This window comes from Kryptolebias marmoratus, linkage group LG3 (genome assembly GCF_001649575.2).
Source record: "Kryptolebias marmoratus isolate JLee-2015 linkage group LG3, ASM164957v2, whole genome shotgun sequence".
Classification (NCBI taxonomy): Eukaryota; Metazoa; Chordata; class Actinopteri; order Cyprinodontiformes; family Rivulidae; genus Kryptolebias; species Kryptolebias marmoratus.
The window spans coordinates 8,756,531-8,783,335 of record NC_051432.1 but is presented as its reverse complement, the minus strand read 5'-3'; the positions used below and the strand labels follow the sequence as shown (position 1 = coordinate 8,783,335).

Sequence of the window (26,805 nt, the reverse complement as noted above, 5' to 3'; positions counted from 1 at the left end):
GGGGGGGGGGGGGGGGGGCTCCAGCACAGAGAAATGAAATGCTGTACTCACACTTCAAGGATGATACAATTTCTTTCTCAAGAATAAACAAATAACTCAAAAAAAAAGAGATAGAAAACAACTTGAGAAACTGAATCTGGGGAAACTATTGTCACTGAATGCACGGTGTTTGACTTCACACGACATAAAAAGTGCAGGGTGAGCTAAAACAGGACCATCATTTTATCGAGAGCCTTTTTTTCAGGTTATGATCAAGCAGTTCTGATCACGATTTTGACACATTTCCAGTTTACTAATGCTGCATTATTTTCCTATTTTATGGATAATTGGCATTTGTTGAACATCCCTGAGAAATCCATCTTATTATTAGTTATTTTTTAAAGTAAAATTAATGTATATGCAGTTTTTCCTTAGGAAATGTTACAAATTTACAACAGCTGTGGATTCATACAATCAAAGTGATCAAATTACTTGTGACAAATGTTCACCCGACTCTGCATTTGTTCACAGCTCAATAAAGTTGACAACATTTTTTTGTCTGTGTTTAGTATTTTCAGCAGCCTTTTCCTCCAGCCACAGGAGACAGCTGTTTTCAGCTCCATAACCCTCCTCCCTTTTCCTACCTACTCAGCACAAAACTTAGTCATATTGTTAAAAAAGAATTAGACCTCTTTCTTATCAACACAGTGCTGAGAAGGAGGTGTCCACATTGGTGCATTTTGAGACTCTGACTGCAATTAGACATATTTAAAAACTGACCATGGGTTAATATTATATTGCACTTTTAATGATTAACCTTGCTTACATAAATAATCTCAATAAACAGGATCATTATTTATAACCACTTACATCAGGGACTACTCCTCAGTAGTCCCTGATGTAAGTGGTTCCAGCTTTAGAACTGATCATTTTGTAGCACTGGTGTCATTTCTTAGACACCAGTCATTTTCAGAAGAAAAAAAGCAATGTGTGGAGACCCAGGGGCTATCTACACACACCTACAAAAAAGTCAGGCACTTAGTAGGAATGGTATCTGATTTGAATGCATTTTGCTCCACACGTTGACAAATAACGGATATGTAAATGATTTGATTTGCAAGTAGAGACGACGTGATCAAAACACGCGCCAGAGGCCAAAATGGTGGCAACACGAGCAGAACGACATTGTTATCAGGTAGTTACCAGAGCATCAAAACAGTGAGTGAATGTCACCAGGCACAGAGGATGCCTCGTAGATGCATTAGATAGCATTACCAGCACCTGACAGCTTGAGGAGTCATATTGTGGATTTGAATGAGGCCAGGCGGTCAGATTGCGCCACTGCAAGGCAAGCGGCCAGATGTTCAAACCAGTGGGTACATGGGGCACATTCAGGCATCGTGAAGGTTCTGGTCACCCATGACAGAGCACACCATGAGAAGATAATCACATTGTGCACCAAGCACTACAGAACCCAGTGACATCTGCCCTTGCCATCCAGATACAGATATTGGACTTTTTACAACGCACCCAATCACCCTGCATTGTGTCTCAAGGACCAGCATCAGGTGGACCTCTGGTTCACGGTTTCATATGCAGACTGCCATTAACACCAGAGCAGAAGCATCTGCATTTGGAGGCATGGACAACGGGTGGAGTTGTTTCATGAACCCGAGTTCTGTATCACCATGGATGACCACTGTATGCGCATATATACGGTGGCGGTAAGAGGAGAGGACCAATCCTGCCAAATTTGTAGAGACAGACTGGCACTACCCCTGGCATCATGACGAACCACAGGTTATGACTTCAGGTCACCTCTGTTAGTGATTCAGGAGACCCTGACTGCTCAGTGATATGTCAGTGACATCTTGTGTCCTAATGTCCTACGCCTCCTGAGACAGCGCCCTGGTACAGTCTTTAAACAAGCATATTTATGGACTGCCTGTGTCATGCTGAGGTGCTCCTGTAGCCAGTCAGGTCCCCTGATCCTTTCCCAAACAAACATGTGTGGGACACATCAGCTCCAACTACAGCCGACTTGCTGGATTTTGAGAGCCAGTCACAACATCTGTGAGCCCATTTGCTGCAGGAGAGGATACAATGACTGTATAACCCTGTTCTGCACCAAATCACTGCTTGCATGCAGGCCCAAGGGGGTGCCACACCCTACTGATATGGGACCAGCAGCGTGCCCGTACTGCCAACTCTATTGTCTGTTTGATACTGAAATAACTTCAATACAGTCACATGACCTTTCAACGTGTGCAGTGTCATTTGTTTTCCATCACTATGTTTGGGTGCTTAACTTGTTTTGTCAGTGAGTGTCGCTGAAACAGCACTACAAGATGGGTGGATATTGCGCTTGCATTTCGTCGTAGAAAAAGACAAAACTCGTTATTAAAATCCATGAAGCTCCACATCGTGATGAGATTGCTGCAAAACACAGAAAAATATCTTTAAATCAAACAAACTGTGCATGTGGTGTGCACAGTTTTGTGTGTTTTCGCCTCGAGCTGGCTGCTGAATTGCAACAGCAAGAGTCATATTTACTCTGCCGCTGTCTCCTCTAACTGTCTCCTGTCTGTAGTTTTACATCTCCAGCTAATCTCATCATTCACCCACTTCATTCCACCTCGTATCATCATCCATCCATCCATCCATTTCCTCTCCTCCATACCCAGCTCTAACCCTCTGAGGATGCTTTTTGGCTTGCGTTCTTGCCCTCAAGTGTGCAAGCCTGTGTGCATGTGTTTTTGCAAGTGTGTATGCAGATGAATGGTGTGGCTAAATACTGCCAGAGGGGATGGCTTTGAAGTGGGAGAAAGCTGTCTTCCAGTCCCCTTAGCTGAGCCTGGCAACCACTCAACATGGACAGGGAGAGACAAAAAGAGAGAGTGTCTCACCATCCAGCCAGATTTCTTTTAAGCCCTGCACCAGGCAAGGACACTCACCCAGCTGTCATTCAGCCTCCCTCTCGCTCTCTCCCTCCCTCTATTCTCTTATACACTTACACACATTACATAAAAAAGAAAGGAAGGGGCTGAGAGTGGGTAGAGATGGACAGCAGGAGAGGGAGAGGGTAAGTAAATGAGGCACACCAGAATTAAATGGGGGGGAAAGCTTGGTGTGGTGTGAAATGGAGAGGAGGAGATGAGTGGACTGAGCCCAGCAGAGTCTTCAGACACTCTGGGATTCTGTCTGCACCCTTTCCCATGATCCCATTTGGGATTCTGCCACCCGGGTTCTTAGAGTATCATAGCATACACAGATGCTCTCTGAGGGAAAGAATAAGTCACATACAGAAAGACACACACACACAAAAAAAACATGCTCATAGCTGCACATGTGTGCAGCAAAAAAACTAATATCTGTGTTGGTATGGCAACCATAAAGCATGCAGGGAGGTGGCTGCATGCATGTACATGCTCCAAATCCACTGAAACCATACATTTTGTACCAGTGAAATGTGTGTATGCATTTGTGTAAAGTCATTTAATTTCTGGCAGCCCTGCCAAGACACCAATGATGATCGCTAACGATAAGACAACAAGCCTCGCATAACAATGAAATTCACAATTCTCTATTTTCTCTTTTTGACTCAGATGAAAACATTACCAATGACAATCAACTGGCTTAGAATAAAAGAACCTCAAACACTCATTTTTTAAATACATAAACATGCCTTTTCAAATGCATCACGTTGCCCATGTGGTAAACATGGAAGAAATAAAACAAGGCTTCACTTCTTGACACTTATTGCCGCGTTACAACAAACAAAGACACCTGAACATGTGCAGGAAAGATTGCAGTAATTGCTTTATTTTTTTCTGTGTCCAAGGCTAAATAAACACTACCACAGCTGGGCACACACCCTGTGCTGTGTGTGCACACAAACGTGCATAAAAGCTCCAGACAGACAGTGAAAACAAATCATACATTTAATGTGCAGCATGCCATGAGATGCTCAGCTTATGTTCAAAGATGTACCTTTTTTTCTACTCAGGGTTGGAAGGCATTTATAGACCCCACCCAAAACCAGTCGGCCACGATTTACTCTCCAGTTTAGCAGCTACATATTTTAAGAAAAACCTTTTACTTGGTTGCTTATTCATTACTTGTAATTTGCTTTTGATGGTGAGTGATAAGAGAGGCGAGGATGATCTCATTAGACAAAGTTACACACACGGTGATTTGACCACCATGAAGAAACGTCAACTAAGGTGTTGGGAAACTTCAGTAAAGTTGCAAGAAGAATGTGACTCTTAATAGTGCTGCTAATGTTAACTTTCTGCTGAAACCCTAACAGACTGAGCAGCCCTGCTGTCTCCATCCTACCTGCAGGAGCTGGAGTCTGTTTCCGGATGGTTGTTCTCGGCGCCCGCCGCCGCCGCCGCCGCCGCCGCCGCCTCCACCTCCTCCTGAACCCCGGCATGAGCCGAGGGCTCCACTGCCAGCTGGGGCACCGGGGCCTCACCGGGGGGCTCCATGTTGTTTGTCGCCGGGCGTGCGCGGCGACGAGGCGGCGGGGACACCCACGAGAGCCCCGCGGCGGAGCTCCTGCACTCTGGCTGGCTGACGGAGCGGGTGCAGGAGTTCCCCGTGGCTCCGACTGCCGCTCCTACCGGACCCCCGCGCCTCCCGGGTTCACGCCGCCGGAGTTGAAGTTGCCGCTAGCGGAGGGTCCGTCCGTGGCGCTGCCTGCCGTTCTCCTCGCGCTGAAGTACTCTCCGAGTGGCGGCGGGGAGTGGGGCGGAGGAACCGCGGGGTGACCGAACCACCTCCATCGGATCCTGAGGATCTGCTTCACGTCGAACTCCTTCCGCGAGGAAGAGCTCGAGCCACTATTCGACATTCCAGGGCTCGACACGAGGAAATGGCGGGGACGGTTCCCGAGCCGCTCTGCCGTTGGAGCTGCGCGCGCGTCTGCGTGCTGCTAAACCGCCCGTTAACCGAGACTGGAGGGAGCGAGGCGGATAAAGCGGAGTTATATGGAGGAGAGAGGAGGAGGAGGAGGAGGAGAGAGGAGGAGGTGCACTCAGAGGTTAACGTCAAGACTTAAACATCTGCCACCAGGACGATTTAAAGTTACATTCAAACACAAATATGTCGTCTGCAGCCATAAACAAACAAACCAAAATTATTAATAACAGGCTAATTAAAAAAGCTCAGCGGTGTTAGCATCCACTGTTAGAATAAACTTACCAACAACAGAATTAACTACAATTTCACTCATTTTTTGATCTGGGAAGTTTTCAGTTTTATTAAATAGTTGCCATTTCATTTTCAGTTATTTCAGCTCACCTACAATGTTGATCAGCCAGTTATTTAACTTAGGGAAATAGTTTCTCCAATGTCATAATTTATTCCTGTTGACTGTTTTAGATTTTAGACTGAATACATTATATTCAACTCTGGAAAATGGTGTCTTTAATAGGAAGCACATAATGGTTAAAACGTGTTGGACCTGAAATTGAACCTCGAGGAGCACCGCGGTTAATTTTGTAGTCTTTCGATGTGTGTCGATTAATTCTAACAGAAAATCGTCTGTCAGAGAGACATGGTTTGAACCATTTACATGCGGTGCCAGAAAGACCAACCAGGTTGTGAAGCCTGTTTAAGAGGATGGGATGGTCTATAGCAGCAAATCTTAAAGTCTGAACTTCAGACTGAATTTGAACATGTTATATGCATTGCACTGGAATAGAGATGATGCAGTCAAGAGGAGTGTGGCTCTTTTGCAGATGCTCACAGAGTTAGAGAGTGCACAGGACAAGTAAAGGAGTGAGCAAACCTGTTTCCACAAAGGAAGTATCTCACTGAAACCATTTGGCAACTCCAAATTCCAAATTGGCTCCTTTCTTGTGGAACAAACGTCCAGTTTCTGTCCATAAACCTATCACTCTGTCTACTTTTAAGACCAGGCAGACTTTCTATTTTGATAAATCCTATAGTTGGGGTTGGTTTGGGTTTCTTGATCTATCCCTTAGTTCTGCTGCTATAGGCTTAGACTGCTAGAGGACAAACTGATCACATTTCCTCCCTCTGCTGCTGTCTTTACTCTCTCTACTCTCCATGTTTGTATTTGTAATTATTTCTATCATTAACGTGTATTTTTCTTTGTCTTTCTTCCCATAGAAACTCCACCTGGACCAGCCATTCTGTGTTTATCTGTGTCTCTTTCCTGTCCTCTCCAACCCCAGCCGGTCGAGACAAATGGCTGCACATCCTGAGCCTGGTTCTGGTTCTGCTGCAGGTTTCTTCTTGTTTAAAGAGAGCTGTTCCTTTCCACTGTAGCCTAGCCAGTGCGCTGCTCAGGATGGGAGATTGAGACAAAGTGAAGATTCAAAGCAATCTGTTGGCTTCCTTAGATAGATAACTTTTACTAACTGGCTTTTATAATGCATGTGAATGTTTTTGAAAAGTGCCCTGAGATTACTTTTAATGTGAACTGACGCTTTATAAATAAACTGAATTGAGGTGAATTGCAAAAAATACAATAATTTTACAATCGCAGTCTCTCTGAATTCTGAGAATTTACTTCCAGCAATCATGGCTTATTTTCATGTGCATGGTTCGAAGATCTGTACTCTAGCTTACGCACATTATTTTGTTGCCCACCTCCACCCACATCACACCCTCCTCGGCTCGCTTTATGTTATTTTGGCAGACGAAGCAGCAGTGTTGTGGTTCTCGGATCCGGTCTTGGTCTCGAGTCCGGTCTCGAGACCATTTCTTGATGGTCTCGGTCTCGTCTCGGACTCGACCGCATTTGATCTCAGTCTTGTCTCGGTCTCGGGCGCTGAGGACTCGGCATTTTATTTCAAGACCGGTCAAGACCGCAACTGTGGAAATAATGCTAAATCGTCAGAATATTATCAATTTCTTTAAGATCCTTATTTTTATTGGATGCACTACTGATTCAAATCCAAGCAATAACCATTCTCATTGGTAAATGCATGTTGTTTTTTAAACTGCTGTCCCGCCCACCCCTTTTCACCTTGCGCGGGCTGCAGCACTTCAATTGAAAGTCACAAGTGGTTGTCTGAGATGTCGGCCAAATCATCGGTTATAAAATTCGGCTATTTAAATCACAAAGAATATATTTGTAAAACAACATTGAAAAAAAAGCATACAGCGCAATGCAAGTTCTGCAGTTCTTCATTATCAGAGACGGTGGGGACTACGTCCAACTTTTATCGACACCTTGAAAGAAAGCACAAAGAAAGGTAAGCTACATGTAAAAGTGATGCTAGGAAAACTAGCTAGTTAACGTTAGCAATTTTCTCGGTATTGCTAACGTTAATACCGAGCTACACATATTAAGTTAGCTTAAGTTATATATGTATACTTTATCTTTTAGGGTGAATGTTCTCCTTTCTTATCCGCTATTTGCCACCTAGCTTGATCCACAAGTTATTGCCACCAGTAGTGTTGGCGAAAACATGTCGGACATTATTGATTTGATTTGATTTAATTTAAAGAAGTGTTGATTTGTGTTTTTCATGGACAACGCTGTTTTAATTACAGCTTTCCTGAATATGTCTCCGTAATTCTGTCGGCTTCATGAGTGGATCGCAGCACATAGGGGGAAGCAGAGCAAAAATAAAAGTCTGAATAGATAATCGTAATATATTTGGGTTCTTGTCTAATACTTTTCATGAAGGAGGAGACTGATGTGGACATCTCTACCTATGTTTATTAATAACCATAATAAGGTTACGTTCTTTAACGTTCTTTACATGGTTATGTTTTTAAAGTAACCATGACAGAATGTAATGGTTACGTCAGCATGTGCTGGCTTGTGCTGGTGGGTATTAGTAACCCCACTGTCTCTAAAGCCATTATTACTACCTAATAAAATAAATATATGTATAATTTATTAATGTTCCAAACCTGATTTGCTTAACCTTAAATAAGTAGTATTTTCTTGCATTGGTCCTACAATTAACATTATTAAGGGAAGTAAGCAAATACAGTTAACCTTGAGAGGCTGAGTCGACTGGACATATAATAACTTGTTCCTAAGTTCTTTTTTTTCTTATGAAAAACAATTATGAGACAGACAACAAAAAGCTATGTAGTTAATAATAAGTTACATTGACCTTAGTTCATGTCAGCTGGATATAGCTCCTGACATTGAAGATAAGATGTGGAGGTGATGCTCCGTTGTTTGGCTGTGGGAACTAGTTTATAGATATAAGCAGAGAGTGAAGAGACTAAGTGATATGTCTCACCTTATGAAAATTACTAAATTAGTTGCTTTGTATGGATATAGGCAAATTACTTTTAGAGACCACATTTTTATGTTACCATTTACAATTTCAGGTCAATAAGTAACATTTTACCAGTTCACTCTGTAGGGTTCATACCATATCAGTCATTTAAATTGTTTATCCATTTCAAAATGTGATGGCCAAAATACCATTGATTTGCATTTTGTTTACCCACATGCGTTTCTATGCAGTAACACTACATTACACATATTTGACATGTATTTGTAAAGTTCCTACTTATTTTTAAGGTTGTTTTTTTATGTAATTGATGTTCATATGACCAGATAAACTGATTTCTATGTCCTATTTATTAGGTTCCTGGAATACAAGGCAGGGCAACAGAGTGATGTCACACAGCCAACAATATCGTTATTTACACAGAAAGTCCAACTCTACAGCCCACAATCGCCAAGGCAGCAAGCCATCAGTGAAGCCATTGTTCAAGATTTGATCATTGGATGTTGTCTGCCCCTCTCACTCGTGGAAAATGGGCACTTTAAACACTTTCTTGAAGTCCTGGACAGTAAATACACACCTATCTCTAGAAAAACAGTTTCTGAGAGACGAATTCCAGAATTGGTCAGAAAAGTCAAGGAAACTGTCTTGGAGAAACTGAAGACCCAGCGGTCTGTGTCATTAACAACTGACCTCTGGTCTGATCGCAGGCTGCGCTCTTTTCTTGGGGTGACTGCTCATGTGTGCTACAAATCTAAAGATTCGTATGCACTTGGATCCTACCTGCTGGACTGTAGGCGTTTTACAGGGAGGCATACTGGAGAGCACATTGCGTCTGCCTTTGAGGAAATCACCGAGGAATATGATATTCGTGACAAAATTAGCTATATCATAACAGACAATGCAGCCAATATGAAATGTGCTTTTAAAGTACACATGCCCCAACAGCAATCTGATGACAGTGACAGTGAAGAGGATAATTTAGATGACGAGCACTTGTGGGAGGACATTAATTCAGAGGAAGACATTGACTTACCATGGTCATCTGGCGAACGTCTTTCCTGCTTTGCACACTCTCTCCAGTTAGTTGTGCATGATGGTATGAAGGAGGTCAAGACCATTTCTCGCACTATAGCAAAAACATCAAAGTTTGCAACCCTTTTACATAGCAGCTCGCAATTTAAAGATAAGTTTGAGGCTGCATTTGGCACCAATAAAAGTGTTCCAGCTGCAAATTCAACTCGTTGGAACAGTACATTTAAACAAGTACAGGCCCTTACAACTCTAGAACACAAATCACTCAGTGAAATGTGCAGCAAAGACTATGAGGATGTGGTGTTCAGTGCGCGGGAGTGGAACCAACTAAAGGAGCTGTGTGTAGTCCTTTCTCCATTTGCTGAAGCAACAGAGCTGACCCAAGGGGAAACATCAGTGACTATTAGTATGGTGGTTCCAACTGTGCTGGACTTGAACACACACCTCCTCAAGATGGAGGAGACCCGCATGCAGTGCCAGCCGTTGGTCAGAGCCCTCCAGCAGTCTCTGGCGAAAAGATTTTCTGGAATCTTTACAAAAACAAACATGGCCAAAGACAGCGGAAGAGAGGAACCTTTTAACCATGACGTGTACTTCTTTGCTACCATGCTGGATCCACAGTTTGGCTTAAGCTGGGTGGATTTAGATGTTACCAACAGAGGAAATGCAGTGTCGGTGAAGAAGTTCAGAGATGAACTTAAGAAGACACTGACAGGTTGGTATGCATTTTCTTTGCTGGAAAAAATGTCTTATTTGCAAAATTATAAATCTTAAAATGTTTCAAATTTGTAGCACATAAAGTCTTAAACATAAAGTGGAATTTATAGTCTTTTGTCATCAACATTATCTTGTACACTCAAAGTTCTTGAAAACTAACACAGTCATCGTGTTTGTGTTTTTCAGACACATTGATCCTTGGGGTGGAGAACATGACGGACAGTACAGATGATAAGTGCTCAGAAGCCAGGAATGTGGATCCAACCAGTGATTCACCACCAGTCAAATGCCCTCGACTTCTGTCACGCTACAAGGCACATAAGAAGCACAGGTCCTCTGTCCAGGATTCAAGTATTGCAACCCAATTAACCAAATACTTCAATGATATTAAAGACTGTGACAGTGACAATGCTCTTGCCTTCTGGGGAGAAAACCAGTCCAAATATCCTCAACTGCACAATTTGGCTTTGAAAGTGCTATCCGTCCCTGCCTCCTCTGCACCAGTGGAAAGGGTTTTTAGTCGAGGAGGCATTGTAATGAGACCCCATCGTGCACGTTTAGGTGCAAAAATGCTGCAGTCTCTAATTTTTCTGAAGTGCAATGAAACCTTACTTTAAACTAATTTTATGTATCACCTACTTTATTCTGAACACTGTTCAACTACATGGTTATCCTTGTTCTCGAGTTTTGCCATTGAAGTTTTCTAAAGGTTTGGCATATTATGAAACTGCTTCCAGTTGAGTAATTTTATTTTTGAAACACATGCAGTTGGGCCTCTGAATGTCAGATTTCTTTATTATGTATGTTATGTATAAGTAGCTACAATCATTCAACAGCAGAGTTAAGGATGCAGTATGTAACTTTGATAAAACAAAAAATATCTTTATAAAAGTTATAGTTATAGTTATAGTTTTTTTTACATATTTAAGTCACTATGTTGTGACAGAATGTTATCAGACAGACAAGCTGTGAAAAAATTGAGCTCCTCTGCCTTTTCTCCATGTTCCCAGTGCTAACTGGAGAAATGCACTGCTTGGTCAAAAACAAAACATCTGATCCAGCAAAATGGTCTTAGAACTGACAAAAGTCAGTCAGGTTTTTGTGCACGTATTTCAGTGGGGTTTGTATTTCTGCAGATGGCAGTAGTAGCTCAGGGAGGAAGTGAAGGAGATCAATCTTTTTTTCAACAAATTATCTGTCTCATAACATATTGTCACAACTTGGTGACAGATACAGATTTATTTAAGAAAAGTTATATAAAGTAGCTTTAATCTGTACATTTGAGAAAAAAGGAGTGAAATTATTGCCATTTTTTTCAGTTTTACACATTTGCACATGGTTTTGAAATAGCACATTTAAAAACAATGTACTGTTCATGAAAGGCAGAGAACATACTATTTTGATCGACTTTGATTGTTTGAAATTCTGTGATTACTGCACAGAAGTACTAAATAAAGATGTTTATGTTTATTCCAATTCTGTGTGTCAAATATCTCTAGGTGTTTTTACGTGAATGTGGGTCTTTTAGATCAATTTAAGTGATTTTGATCATGTTTCACATTTTATTGTCACATACTGGCGCTGGTCTTGGTCTTGACTCGGTCTCGACTTCCCTCGGTCTCGGTCTCGACTTGGTCTCGGACCCTAAAAGTCTTGGTCTTGTCTCGGTCTCGATAGACTCTGGTCTTGGTCTTGTCTTGGTCTCGGGTTAGGTGGTCTTGAACACAACACTGCGAAGCAGGCTGTAGTTTCAGGTTCCGTTGATGTCATGATCAGAAACTGAGGCAGCGTAGAAGGTGTTACATCACGCCCCATGCAAAGAAAAGGAAGGTAGACTAAGAAAAACAAGTTTCAGTAGATGAGTGGACGGAAAAATCTGCATTTATTTTGTCCTCACCGCATAGCTGTGTGACTGCATTCTCAGCAATAAACGTAAAATGTTCATATTGCGGCCGCTTGACAAATGAACAGTTACTTCCTCTGACAACCACATCTTTTAGGTTTAGGAAGCTCATTAAAGGCAGACAGTGCCATACGTCACACTAGGTTACTCTTTATTTCAACTGTCTCAGGGCATTTATAACTTTTACCTTAATCATTTTGATGTTACAGGGTCTTGTTGCCTTTCAGTTCAGTTAATATATTCTGTTTATTCATGTGTGAAAATGAAGGCATTTTATGTTATTTATTTTTACAAAACTACAGAGCACATTAAGCTTTACTGTCAAAAGTTAATGCAACTTGCATTCACAACCAAACAATTGTAGACAAACGGTATTTGTTTTAGGTTGCAAGTTGTAAACAGATTTAATCAAAAAGATTTGCTCATTGCTAGATGTACCTGACCCATAACCTTATCTAGAAATCAGATTTGGAGCTTTAAATATAAAGTCTGAGAACCCGCTGGTCAAAAGCTGCAATGAAGCCAAGCAGAACTAAAACAGGTTTCATCAGTATGAAGTCTGAGGTCAATTAAGATCTTTACAAATGCTGCTTCAGTACTATGTGTGCTCCGAAACCCAGATTGGAATTTACTGGCTATAGTTAGCATTCGAAAAATGATTTGGCTGATTCAGAACAAGAAAAATGTTCTAAAATTTAGCTAAAGAAATGGGAGATTGGAGGCTCATAAATGTAATGAGCCACATAACCCATTATCTTTATCCTGCTCCTCTCAGCACTTTCCTATTAAGTTTTTGTCTGTCTCGTTGCTTCAGAACAATCATTTTTTTGTAAGAAAAAAAAAAGTTGCAATTTATGTTGTTGAGCAGCAAATGTCAAAAACAGAAACATCCAGCTTTAATTCCGGTCACCGAGGTTGAAGTTCTGAGTGTCCTTGAAGAGGAAATTTCACTCCAGTCCCACCCACCATCACATGTGCACAGACAGCTTTTACCCGGTCTTATTCATTCTCCTTTCCCCGTCTCTCCACAAACCATTACCCTTCACCCTCCGTTACTAGTCTTCCTCCACATTTCCATCCTTTCAGTGTCATCCCTCCATCCGCAATGCAGCAGTTATTCAAAGGAAATAATATGGGGAGTGGGCCCTGTGGGAGCCATCCCATTCAGACACCTGGGGGCCCCCAGGATAACCACAGGATCTGCTGGGACCACGGTGCTGGAACACATGTCTATTCTTCATGGAGCACCACCAACGGGGCGGTAGCAATGCTTTAGGAGCCCCACTCTAGCAAAAATCAATAAGTCAAACAGCCGAGGTCAGATTGTGAATTACACTGATGGCAGATGTGTTACTCATAAATTGGCCCTGCAGACAAACAGTCAGGCCTGCAGACTCAGGTTTGGCAGGCTAAAAGGAGCAGTTGATTAAGGTCAGTTCAACTTTCACCGCTTTTTGTTCGCCAGACTCCGAGAAGCAGGGCTGTTCTTCAGTTTCAGGATGTACTGATTTGGACCACCCTGCTGTTTTATGTGATCAATACTGCAAAGTCAATATACACACAACACACACACACACAGATGCACACACAGAAACACACAGTCGCACAAAAAAAAAAAGAAAAAGCAGAAATTGTGAGGAAGCCTGAAAAACAAGCAGGAGGAGTCTGGAACAATATTCTACTTTGACACATCAAGCTGATTTAAACAACTTGGGTTTTTATCAACTCAAACATGAGAAGGTAATATAGTACATATACTGTATTACTGAATTAAAAAGTCTAAACGGTCTCAGTCTTACTCCAACATTCCTTGTGATGAAGAACAGAGCTGAGATGAAAGCTGAACGTGGTCGCAGTGATGGCGGCGAAGCGTCATCCTGTGATGTGTAAAGTCTCCTGCTAAAACTTCAGCAGTTCAGAGGATTTACAAAAAAAAAGTGTTTATGCACAAACAAGCTGTTCTCATATTTAGTTGCATTTCCCACCATGCAGCAGTGTGCTAGCCACACAACATGTAACTGATTTCTTTCTTATTTGGCATAAACACATGAATTATGACATTTAGTTAAACTAGATTTAGCAGGTTAAAAGCTGACTGATTGTTTTAAATACATTAGTTCTATGTGTACATGTGCACATTAAGTTAACACCTCATCTCATCTTTGGTTTATTCAATTTAAGATGACAAATTTTCTTTTTATTGGTGTGGGGAGTTCCTCTTGTTCCAAGCTGCCTAGAGGAACCTTGTTTGTACAGAAGATCATACCAGGAACTTTAGTAGATAAATACAACAAGTGATAATCGGGCCATACTGAGAAAGCAAAATCTTTGGTCCGATTATTTTGTATTTTTTTGTCATAGGCTTGTATATGTGTTCAAATGTTCTTTTGACTTTTTTTTTTTTTTTTATTGTATTGTATGCTGTGTTACCTTTGTCTCTTTTGTAGTTACGGTGCGTTACATTTGTCCTCGGAAGTCAGAATTTCCACATTTTTTCACAGCAGAAAAATCTACTGGAACATCTCCCGAAGTCTGAAGTTTGACTCGGAACGTCTGATGCTGCTTTCCATTTGCACTCAGAAGTTGGATTTTCCGAGTTCCGAGCTGGAAACATCCATTTGAACCCCCCCAGAATTGGAATTCTGACTCAGGAAATCCGAGATTCCTGACCATCCCCCCACATCAAAATCCCAAACGGTTGACTTTCACAGGAAAAGTCTTGATAGCTGCAACAATAACCTTTTTATTTTAACTTCTGCCAGTTTGCCTTTCTGTAATCCATCACACATAGTATTTTTCAATCACTATTATATTCCCTCTTTGCTTTGGCCACATGCTTCTCATCACTGGTCTGAGGAACTAAATTATTCATTTGTTTATTTGTCAGACATATAGATTTAATGACTTCATCCCTGTCTGAGTATAAATTTTACATCGAAATCAATCCATTCTCATTTCCGAGTATGAGTTCTGGGAAATGAGAATTGATTCAGCGTTTCATTTGCGTGTTGTTGAGTTTTAGAACTTGTTTATTAAAAAGTTGTCCTGGAAACACTTTTACAGAGCACTGCACACTACTGTAAACCAAGGCAATTCTGCAACACTCACCGTCTGGGAACGGGGCTCTGAGGGGGGATGAAGCCGAGGAGTGACGGCTCGTTCAGCTCCATTCTAGGTCAATTGGCAGGAGCCTTCGTTGAGCCGCCTAGGTTATTAGTCTCCTGGCTGTGGTTGTCCAAGGCGATCACTCAGAAGTCTTTGGTGCAACTTTATGGCTCTACAACACTCTGGATACACTCACACACACACATGCAGAAATGACAATCCAGTCAACATGTTGTCGTCCACTCACACATTAAAGCATGCACGCACACATCATGGGTACACACCCTGCAAGTGGCAGCATTTAGTTGTCTTTATGCACAGTTGGTACTCTATAAGCATTTGGCTGCACACTCTCAAACACACATAAAAACAAACATACAAGCCAAATAAAAGCAAGTTCCCTATCATCTGGGGAAAGCTGTCGTAAAAGATTTTATGGGGCCAGAAAGTGAACCATTTTCTGTCTGGCCTGGTTGTGATGATCAGCTCATCTGTCTTCACTCATGTTTATCTTCCCGTCATCTGATCCCTTCCCTTTTCCTTTGTCCTTTTAGTCTTTCCTTCACTCTTTTTCAGTATTAAAAACCTCCTTCCACTGCCACCCACACTTTCTGCTTTTCTCCTCGGTCTCCTTCCTAACCTTAATTTTCCTGCTCACCATCACTGCTATTATAACTGCAGCATACACACAAGAGTGAATGTGTGTGTGTGCGTGATGCTGGGTCTCATTTATTATGGTGTAGATCTGCAGGCTTGATGGTGCAAAAGAACATGTTACATAGATACAAGCTGCACACCCTCACAGCTCTAAACATTATACAACATGTGCCAGCTACACATTCTGTGTGCATACACATAAAAAAGCAGGTGTTCTATCATTCAAGTCACACACCCTACAGCACATTCATGCAGTGATGCACACTCACATTTTGTTTGTGTGCCTGTTGTGTAGTTTGGTACCAGCTACAGGCGAGTCCGTCCTTGAGACTCAAAGCAGGCTTAGACTGGCCAAGCAAATAATTACCTCTCAACGCTGAGCCACACTGGCCCCACCCGACATGTGAACACAAACACACACACACACCCACACACACACACACACACACACACACACACACACACACACACACATGTGTGAGCCGTATTACAGTGAGACTGATCTTGATTTCACATCTACTAAAGGTCTTGTTGGACTGATGAAAACCTGCGGTCTGAGGTTGAGTGGAATGTAAAATAGATCATGGGAAAAAGATCATGGCAACAGAGTTGAATGTATTGCTGTTTATTTCTGATTTGAGTCCAGTAACTTATTCCAAGCTGGGGCGTTATTTTACACACGTGTCAGCTCTTTCAGTCATCCAAATGCTGAAATGTTTGGTCTGTCAAAGCTTCGATTCTTTCTTTTAATCTTACATTTATTAGTTTTTAAAGATTTAATTGTTTTAGTTCTACAACCCCACCAGTATGAGTTTTTTTTAAGAAAGCTGGAATAAGCAAGACTATTTCCTAACTATAGCATACTTAATGCTTTCAGCAACATAATCAATTGTGTTATCATCTTTCTTAGTTTTATAAAGGACTGTTAGAGCCCGTATATTGCATCTCTTGAAGAAGTTCAATAAGGACTGTAATTAAGGGTGCTAATGCATAAGTAATAAGGCACTCTCATTGCTATTTGGCCATTAATCATTTGTTTTTGTCAAATCTTATTCACTACTCCTACTGCTACTCCAGTTTTGGAAAGATTCATGCAAAAAAATGCAGTAGAGTTGGTTGGTTTATTTGTCTCATCGCAAGATTCCTTAAAACTAATGAACAGATTTTGATGAAATTTTGGGATTGTCACAAGAAACAATTGATGACAATTTGGTGGTGATCAAGAGTCGCTGAGTTTGTGTCTGAGATGTTACAAACGTTTAGAAATTGTTCTTTTTTAACCTGACTATGTAGTTTTGATAGGTAACCTTGCATGTGCATTTTAATATCTAATTCTAACAAACTGCATGTCAACAAATAAAAGAACTTTATCAAATGTTAGTTATGAATGCTGGTGCAGGAGCTTGGGTCTTTTGCATAGCAGCTAAAATAAATTTGTGAATTGAATTTTATGTCACTTTCACAGAATGAAAAAAAACAAGGATTTCACAGATTAAAAAGACAAACAATGATACGGTACGTGTCAAACAGCTTTGAGCCTTGAAAATGTAGCCAGTGTAAAATATTGAATTTTTATTGCTAACCTGACACATTTTCCTCTGTGGGGCTGTGTTGTGTGCACAAATGCTTTGTCTCTAAGTGAATTTTCAGTCATTTTTCAGTCAATTTTCTCTCAGTGAATCAGTAATGAGGGCGTTGCTCCAGTCCATCGTGGTGAAGAAACCACTAAGCTCTTGATTTACCGGTCTGCCTATGTTCCAGCCCTCATGAGGTATGGATCATTATTGAAAGAACGAGATCCCAGACACAAGCGGCTGAATTCATCTTTCTCTGCAGGGCGGCCGGGCTCAGCCTCAGAGATAAGGTGAGGAGCTCAGTCATCCGGGGGAAGCTCGGAGTAGAGCCGCTGTTCCTCTGCACAGAAAGGAATCAATTAAGGTGGTTCGTGCATCTGAATAGACCTTTTGGAGGTTTTCCAGGCACATCCCACTGGGCGTAGACTCCAGGACAGACCTAAAACTCGGTGGAGGGATTATATATCCTGGGAACACCATGGGATCATCGAGAAGGAGCTGCAGAGCGGGGCTGTGGAGAAAGATGTCTGGCTTTCCCTCCTAAACTTGTTGTGACCTGACCATGGATAATAGGTAGAAAATAGATGGATGGATGGAATTGTATGGGTATTTTTTCCTGCCAAGGTTATATTTTGTCTGGTACTCAGCACCCTCAAAATATCCTACATTCAGAAATGCGTCACAGATTAGTTCATCTGACTTTTAAACTTAAAAAGAAAAAAAATCCTGCTCCTTTTTTATCATCAAAATCTTAGTCAACCTTGTTCCTCCAAAAATATTAGTAAATCCCATTAATCTGCAAGCAGTTAGTGGTGTGGAAAATTAACGACACTCTAAATTAAAGTCAGAGTTGATGGAATAGTCAGCTGCTAGAAAATGGCCTCACAAGGCTAGAAGTACATCATGTATATGTTTTTGCATGCGTAAAACCAGAACCACCTTCAGCTAGTAATTTTCCTCTTATCTCCTGTCACATCAGTCAATAACAACCCCCCAGCCACACACACACAAACCAACACCACCACCCTCAGATCAAAGCCTTTTCTGTGTGTGTGTGTGTGTTGCCCTGTCTGTGTTCAATCAAGTGTGTTTTAGCTCCAAATGGATCATCCCATCCCAATTTTCCCAAAGAGGAAAAGAAGACAAAAAGACAGAAGCTCAACAGCAGAATGCTTCCCCTTCGTTGGCCCTTCTCTACTTTCTACATTTCCTTTTCTATCAAATCATATTTGTGTTATCAGACAGAACAAGAGCAGCAAATTTCACAGGGAGGGTTTCCTGTCGCTTTAGGCCGTTGTTCAGTGTTGCAGACTGTACACTTGTTTAACAGTTTCCTTTCATTGACATTCACTTTTCAATCAGTTCCTGTAACAGCCTCCTCTGTCCATTTACTGATATCATCCTTCACTATCCCTCACATCGTCCATTAGCCTTGCTCCGATCGCCCTCTCTGCTCAGAGATGTAGAGGTCAGTATAAATTTTGCGTCTCACGTGTGCCACTAATGTAAAGTTCCTGAATGCGGCTACACTGCAACGAGTGCAACGAAAGCGAGAGCAAATGTACGAGTTATCAGAGGCACTAATATTAAAGACACCCAAATGTCCCACAATTACATCCATGCCTGACAGGATGATACACACATGCTGGGCTCTCACACGCACACACGTGCACACAAACAAGCTTTTTGTCTGATCTTGTGTCAGAGCAGAAGCCTCCCTCTGCAGCAAGCCTCACTTTGATACACTTTTACTGCCATGTTTTATTAACGCAAATGCAGACAGTAAAAGAGGCTGTGTGTGTGGGTATGTGAGAATAAAATTCCCATATAAACACACACACACACACACACACGTTCACACTAACACCGGCTTTGGACTACCCAAGCGTGACCCAAACTGTCCAATCACCTTGATCCATGCCCTTTTTCTGTGAGAGGAGAAAATAGCTTCTTCCTTTTTGCCTTAAATAACATCACCTGGATACACTCACGCACGTGCACGCGTGCACACACCCCCACATATATGTACACACTCCTTCGTAAACACAGCATAATGGTTATGGTCTGGCTTGCCAGCTCTGGTTCTCCCTAATTGCCTGAGAGGATGGAGACAGCCAAAAAGCAGGAATGGAAAAATGAAAACTGCAACATGTAATCACATTTGTTGAGCAGTGAATCTGTTTAGCAGCTTCAGTGCAAGAGGCTGATGATGATGATGACGACGATGATGATGATGATGATGATGATGATGATGATGATGTAGGACACAGTCTTATTGAAAAACAGTGGCTACTGTCCTTCATTCATCCCTATAAAACTCCTCGTTAAGTCAAACCTGGCTCTCGCAACACGTATCAGGAGCCCAACATGTGGCCTTGGTTTGTGTTTCTGTTCAACTGTGACATTAAATCATGTTGCTGCAGGTCAAACAGCAGGTTAGGAGCTGATGTAAGAAAAAAACTGTGATTGTCTCCAGTCAAGCACAGTTTGGGTTTCAATGGTCATGAATAAAACAATGCTAAACTAATTAATATTCAAATCAATGAATTACAATGTACAGCACAGGTTTGTCACATTAAAGGGAAAGCTCAGATGTTTTGAACTGATATTATGTGTAGAGATTATGAGCAGTAAGTATTTTACCTGTCGTAGATAGCCTGTGTTTGGAGAGATAAGTTTTGACCAGAGCGCCGAGCTAACACCAAGTCCAAGTGGAGCTATGATGCTATCTTAAAACAACTTCAGTAACAACAAATATGTATATGTTAATAATAACATTATGTGTGAAACACTTGTAAAGCAGAACGTTCTAAGTGCGACCTGGCAGAGAAACTATCTGAAGCACAGAAGTTCAAACTAACGCTATTGTATTGATTTTTTTACTCTGGCTGAGGAGTTACATTTTACAACATGTTTCACACTAAGTGTTACTGTGAGTATAAATAACCTATGGATTTAATGAGTTATATGCAGCGTTTACACAAACTGCTATGACATTTTTAAAGTTCTTTAAAGACAACAGTAATCCACTTTGGTCTTAGCCCCGCTCAAACTAGCCGTCAGCTCGCCACTCTAAAACTAATCTGTGTTTCTTCAAACTGCTGTTGTTCAGAAAGTTATCTACTGCAGGTAAGACACTGACTGCTTAAAACCCCTTAGCAAAACAACACTTAAAAAAATCATAACCATTTCTTTAGATTCAGATTCAATTTACAGGCATCCAAAATTATACAACAGAAAGATTAGTGTCAATTTTTTAAATTATTGTTATTATTATTGTAATTAACACCCACAAACTTTTTAAATTCTGTATCAACCCTGTCTTGATGATACTTTTGATTGTTTGAAAATCACTGATATGCATCAATCTATAAAAGTAGTTCTGTTTTAATTTTAAAGGATATGAATAGGAGGGAAATATTGTGCAGACCAAGCTTGAGCACACATTGATTTCTGAAATATCTCTCAAATTTTCATCAATTTCCTGCAGACTGTGATCAAAAAAGCTTCTGAAAATGTTTAGTTGTGACTATAAACTATTATACAGTAATAAACTTTACATTGCAACAGACAGCCATAATGAAGAAAAACCAGTAACAACTGGGAATGATTTGAAGCTGTGGATGAATGTGGAAACAGAGGTTTTACTTACAAAGAATAGTCTGGAGGTGCACAAAATCTAAAACTGAGAACAATAAAACATTAACTTCATTTATACGCTATTTTGTGAAACAGGGTTTGAGCCATAGTTGCAAAGTGTGAACTTGTACAACAATGTTTTAAATATTGCTGTAAAACACTTTTTTGTTTAGATGTCTTTAAAAACGGCTCAAATAGTCTTGGTCCTAAATCTGAATCTTCTTTTACAAAGAAGCCATTCAGCCCTTAACCATTAACACTGATTTGTAATTTAATTCTGTCTAATTTAATATTCACTCTCTTGTCACGTATTCTTATTGCCCTCAGACTCTTAAGAGGAAAATTTAGCTCTTCAGCTGCTAAAAAGCTGTAAAGGCTGCCAAGTGTCTCATTCTGCCACTTGGTGGTGTGCAAACAGTGTACAGACAATTATCGGAGCAATTTTATTAAAAAAAACCAAAACAAAACAACAAAAAACTGTCATATACTGATAATTGTGCTGATGAAAGAAAATGTACCAAAACAGCCGAACTGATAAACCATGCTAATTTTAAATAAAGGCTTAGCGATCCCAGAAGAAATGCATATCGCCCGCCACCTTTCAAGCCAGAGTTTTAACCTGAAATCATCTCATGCTGAGAAGAAACGGCGTTACAACGGTTTTGGTCAAACCTTGTAAATAAATTTTGCACAATCTCATGTGATATTGTGAGATCTCATGAAACTGTTAGTATATCCTGGGGACAAGTATCAGCTTCTACCACATAAAATTTAGCTCAATATCTGTAAAAAGTTTAGTTTTAGCCATTTTTGTGTTGGCTAATGTCAATAAGCTGTGGCAGCCATGATGAATTGGGTTGACTCAAAATCTGTCCAGTGGTTAATTAACAAACAGACTGGTTATCGCCAACATGTAATGCCAAAGTTGCACGCAAAATTATTACACAATGTGCTGCGCTCTTACTATGTGTTTCGAGATGAAGCTCAGCTACTTCCACACAAAACTTTAGCTCCATATCTGTAAAACTGATGACGTTAAAACCATTTTGTGTTAGGTTAGTAGGCTGAGGTTGCTGTCTTGAATTGGGTTGACTCCAAAAGTTGTGAAAAGTCGTCCATCAAAACATTACCTTCTGCGTTTTTTAAAAACCCGTGCACTGGTTCATGAGATATTTTTCTAACAAATGCACAAATGCACACGAATACAAACACACAAACGAAAAGTTTGAACAAAACACAGTGCTAAAAGTCTCCAGATGCTTAAAGTCTTTTCTGGACCCAGATTGCTTGTTAAATTTCCATGTTATATTTGTTGTACTTGTGCACCTTTTCTCATGTTTATGGTAACTCGTTTTAAGTGCTGCAGCTTTTCTCGCCTTTAGGGTAATTCCCACTCTCTCTGTGCTCTTCCGTTACTCTTTATGTATTCCCCTAAATTTCTTTAGGTGAATTTTACTGAATTTTGATTCCAGACTACTGCTAAAGGGAATCAAAAAAACAGGAATGATGTTCTGTGCTTTGGTTTATTTTTCACCTTAGATCATGCTCAGTATACAAACAATAAAATGGAATCTATAAAATGCCACATATTACACATAAACTATTAATGAAAGCTGCATATACTCAGAAAAAGAGAGGGCAGAAAATGAAGATACGTATCTGCTATTGGCACAAATGAGAAAGCTGTTATGTTTTACGAACCAGAATAGTGAATATTTATGTAAAACAGGCGCTGCCTTCTGGATATAAAAGACAATACTAATAAAGAAAATAAACTAATGATCTGCATGCTATTAGTTCAGAGTTTTTTGAGAAATATTCCCAGATTTGCATGCATCAGATCTGCGCTTGCAGAAATGTGTTTTGTCGCGTTTGTGTTCACAGGCAGGCACGTGTTGGCTTGTTTGACGTTGTTAAAACTGCTGAGCCATGAAATTTGCAGCTGCACACATAACAGGAGATGATACACTTCCTGAATTATTGATGGAAATGAAAACAACTCTCCATGTTTTCCTTTTTTTTTCCTTCAGCTCTCCGTTTCAATGTTCTCCGCCCTCAACCAGCTCGGCAGTTTAACAAGTCTTTAATGGCAGCGGCAGCCTCCTAGATTACGAGCAGACACACACACACACACACAGATCCCAGCCAGCAGTTGTTGTGGTAGCGGGTTTGTCTTTGCACTGATGAAGTCAGATGTCAGTGAGCAGCAGGTGGCAGGTGTGGGATTAAAAAGTGATGGAGCGCACAAACTTTCTCTTTATCAATCTTTCAAAGCTTTTTTTTTTTTCAATTTTCACTCCTGACATATTTTTTTTCTTCATTTCTATCCACCACCTCAACCCTCATTTATCTCAGTGTTATCCTATGCTTTTGTTGTTTTTTTTTCCTCAAATGCAGCAGTGCCTTTCTTTTCCTGTTCAGTCTTTTCCTAAATGGGTGGAGTGTTGAGGGATGAGAGGATGAGGAAAACCCAGAGACTGAGAAATGGTAAGAGAGAGAGAGAGGCAGCATTTATGACCAACTAAAGAGCCAGCCTTAATAATTTACTCTGCCCTGCAGCCATGAGCCAATCAGAACCCATCACTCCCATAGAAATGAGAGCAGAGAAACACACAGGCCGAGAAGAGAGGCTGCCTCATTGGAACTGACAACACCTTGATTCTGGGATGAATGCGCTGACATTAAAACACTGAAACACTCACCGTCAAAGTGTCAAGAGAAGTTGAGATGTCCACTGATGTCATGCGATCATGTTGGAATAACATTTGGACATTTTTCCTGACAACATGTTGGGTTTTTTTTTTGTATAAACTGAAATATTTATGAGCAGAATGACAGAGCTCGTCACGGAGGTCAGAAATAGCTCTGTGCCAGCTGAAGAAACCGGGCCCTGTGGAGCTTAATGCACAGAAAATTAAAGGAATATTTTCGTCATGAGAGTTAAACACACCAGTGATCTTTTATTATCTTATTGTATAAACTAGTTTCACACAACAAACTGACCTTTGGAGACATATTTTCAGTATTTCTCGTAATACTTCTGGCAACTTAATGAATGTAAGTATCCAGTCCCCCCCCCCGAGGGCAAACTCTGGATGAGGAATGATGCTATTTAAACAACTGAGTGTTCAAGAGCCTTTACTCTGCTAAAGTGACAGTAAAAACCTCTGGAAAATGGATGCCAATGCAGCTGCTGCCCAGACTCCACCGTAACTTTGTCAGAATTCGATCTGAAGAAAAAACAACAACATTCTGATGAGTGAGCTCCATAAGAAATGTAAAGACAACCAAGATCAAAATAAATTTAAAGCTGCTGCCAATGGCTCATTACGGTCACCATGGTAACCACACACCTGCGCCTTTCACTCCCTGACCGCCAAGTGAATGAGACGCAGTCTGAAAAGTAAGCCTCAAACAAACAGTGTCTGTGGAAGAAGTCAGATCTTAACCGTTTTTGAACTGTGAGCGGCAGAAGTCTCTGATGGTCATGCATGTGAATTTTTTATGTTCCTACAGTCTTTTATCTACGAGATGTGACAAGTTAAAAAGACCCTTCTCCTTCAGTTTTGTAGAGAGCATTTTAAGCTGAGATATAATTTAGGTCTATGCAGTTTGGGTGCTCACCCTATGCAAGTCCAAGTTTTTGTGACCCATTTAAGCTCTGAGTGATGTTTCTACTGTGAAGTCTGCCTGAGCTGTAGAGCTCCAAAGAGGGCTGGCTTTTCTGGTGCTTTTTGCCAAAACCTAATAGATTTTGTTTTTTTCCTAGTTCGTCACAAATTTTGCCTGTGTTGTTGGATGTACTGCTACCAAAAGTCATAACACATTATTAGTCATCGAGCTGCATGTTTTGGTGTGTTTCAAAGCTGCATGATAGGATACAGGGCAAAGATTGTGAACAAGACAGTTACATGGGTGCTTCAGAGCTCATGAATTGGTGTTCTTAATTATTTCACCGACCTATCACAACTCTAGCCTTTTGATGCTTGGGTGACAGTTTTTTTTCTCATACTGCAGCTACTTTTAGTTTAAACCACTCTGCAGATGTTTTTAAAAAGAAGTGTGTGAAAGCTTCCTATTCTTTGTTGTAAGTGTGACAAACAAACCTAGCATTCAGTAGAAGTGTTACAACTTTGTTTTTGAGTACTCAGAAAAGCTTGGCGTGCCAAGGAACAGTGTTTCCATATCACTACCAGAGGTGACCTGAAGTCAGACCCTATGACTCTCTACAACATGACACCAGGAGCAACGCTGGTGTGTCTCTGTCTCACACTGGCAGGAATGGTCCTCTTCTTTCTGTGCAGCTTTATATACACTTACACACACACACACACGATGGTCATCAATACAGAACTGAGATTTATTTCTGATACATGATACAACGACACTCATCATCAGTCCATGTGCAGCCATCTTTGCTCTGGTGTTAGTATCAGCTTACACATGGGACAGTGGACTTGTTGTCCGGCTTATGCTTGTTGTGGTGACACGAGACGTAGTAAAGAGTTTTATATCCGTCTCTGGTTGGTAGTCGCAGTTGTCATGGTGTCACGACTGTTGGGGAGGTTGTAATAAAATAAAAGGTGATGATTTAAACTCAGAAACTTTATGATAGTAACTGTGCCTTTATGCCAGACACCACTACAGAATGCAGGTCCCATACTCTCTGTATCTTACTCTGTTCTTTTCTTCAACACAGTCTCTTCTGCCCTATGCTGTCACAGTATTGCCCTCTAGACAAGAAAGCAATAACAGCAACAGAGCATGACATAAATTCATTCACTCTGTAAACCTAAGAACACAATAATGTCATGTATGTATCCTCGTGTATCCGCTGGTTCCAACATCAGGCCACTGTGACATCTGTATGCCCCACATGCTGGGTAAATGCACAGTTTGACCCTTTGGACTCATACAAACCCACAATGTGATCCCCATCAACCTCTGTGTGCTGGTTATGCTGTCTAACATGTCTGCCAGGCATGTTTAATGACTTTAACTGACTGTCAGATGCTCTGGCAACTGACTGATAACACTATCATTCCACTCGTGATGCAACCACTTTGAGCTCTGGTGCCTGTTCTAGATGTGCCAGCTCCTTGCAAATTAAATAATTTACATGCCCATCACTAGTCTGCACGTGGACCAGATCATGCCCAAATTGGACTTTCTGGGTGCCTAACCTTTTCATCAGAGAGTGTATAAAATGTTTCTCGCCTGCTACCAAAGGCAAAGCTGGAGCAATGATATTTTTGCCCATGTCTGTGTGTGCGTGTCTTTCTTTGTCTGTACTATTAGCAAAATATTCCATGAACCACTGATGTGATTCGGAAAGTAATCATTGGATTGACTTCTACAACTGATTAACTTTAGGACTCAAACCAATTCAAGATGGCCACCACAGCCAAGTGACTTTAGAAAACAACACAAATTGCTATAACTCAGCAAATTTTACAGATATTGAGCTACAATTTGGTATGGTGGTAGCTGACAGGTTTTCACAACACATACATACAGATCATGTGAAATATCGCAATTTTGCATGAGACATTATGCATAATGTTATTTTCACGATTTGACCAAAAAAGCTATATCTCCATCATTTATTTTTATTATTATTATTATTTTATTCACCTTTATTTAACCAGGCAAGTCCCACTGTGATCACAGATCTCTTTTTCAAGGGAGGCCTGGGCCTGAAGGCAGCTTAACATGCATGTTAGGCTGCAGGTCAGCATGTTTCTCAACATGAAACGATCTTAGTCTAAAACTCATGACAGGCGGCAGGCGATATGAATTCCTTTAAGCTAAGCCTTTAATCATTATTAGAAACGGAAACCATTATGTTTGGCTTTGATACCAGGTAAACATCTTGACATCCTGTTTAACTGTGTGAGCAGAGCAGGTGTTTTTAAAGCTGATTCTAGCTCCACCTGTGTTGTTGCTAATATTGTTTCACTCAACT

General features: G+C 40.9%; 2 protein-coding genes across 2 annotated transcripts in view; one reads left to right on the top strand and one right to left on the bottom strand.

Annotated features, from left to right (window-relative positions):
• The window catches only part of klhl5 (kelch-like family member 5), a 29,926-nt gene extending 24,948 nt beyond the window's left edge, over positions 1 to 4,978 (bottom strand). Inside the window, 2 exon segments of the mRNA XM_017408003.3 lie at positions 4,318 to 4,615; positions 4,618 to 4,978. Of these exon segments, the coding sequence (XP_017263492.2) occupies positions 4,318 to 4,615; positions 4,618 to 4,834 (515 nt within the window). The 5' untranslated portion in view covers positions 4,835 to 4,978.
• A 3,470-nt stretch (positions 4,979 to 8,448) lies between these two features.
• LOC108231129 (zinc finger BED domain-containing protein DAYSLEEPER-like) lies at positions 8,449 to 10,604 on the top strand. The gene is made up of 2 exons (XM_017408015.3): positions 8,449 to 9,960; positions 10,149 to 10,604. Exons 1-2 carry the CDS (start codon positions 9,123 to 9,125, stop codon positions 10,577 to 10,579), a joined length of 1,269 nt encoding a protein of 422 aa, XP_017263504.1. The 5' UTR covers positions 8,449 to 9,122; the 3' UTR covers positions 10,580 to 10,604.
• Positions 10,605 to 26,805: the final 16,201 nt, after the last annotated feature.

Bases quoted from the DNA above. Each gene is read 5' to 3' on its own strand.
- LOC108231129 (XM_017408015.3), top strand. From the start codon at position 9,123: ATGAAATGTGCTTTTAAAGTACACATGCCCCAACAGCAATCTGATGAC. The intron at 9,961-10,148 runs GTTGGTATGCAT...TGTGTTTTTCAG, and splicing joins ACTTAAGAAGACACTGACAG to ACACATTGATCCTTGGGGTG.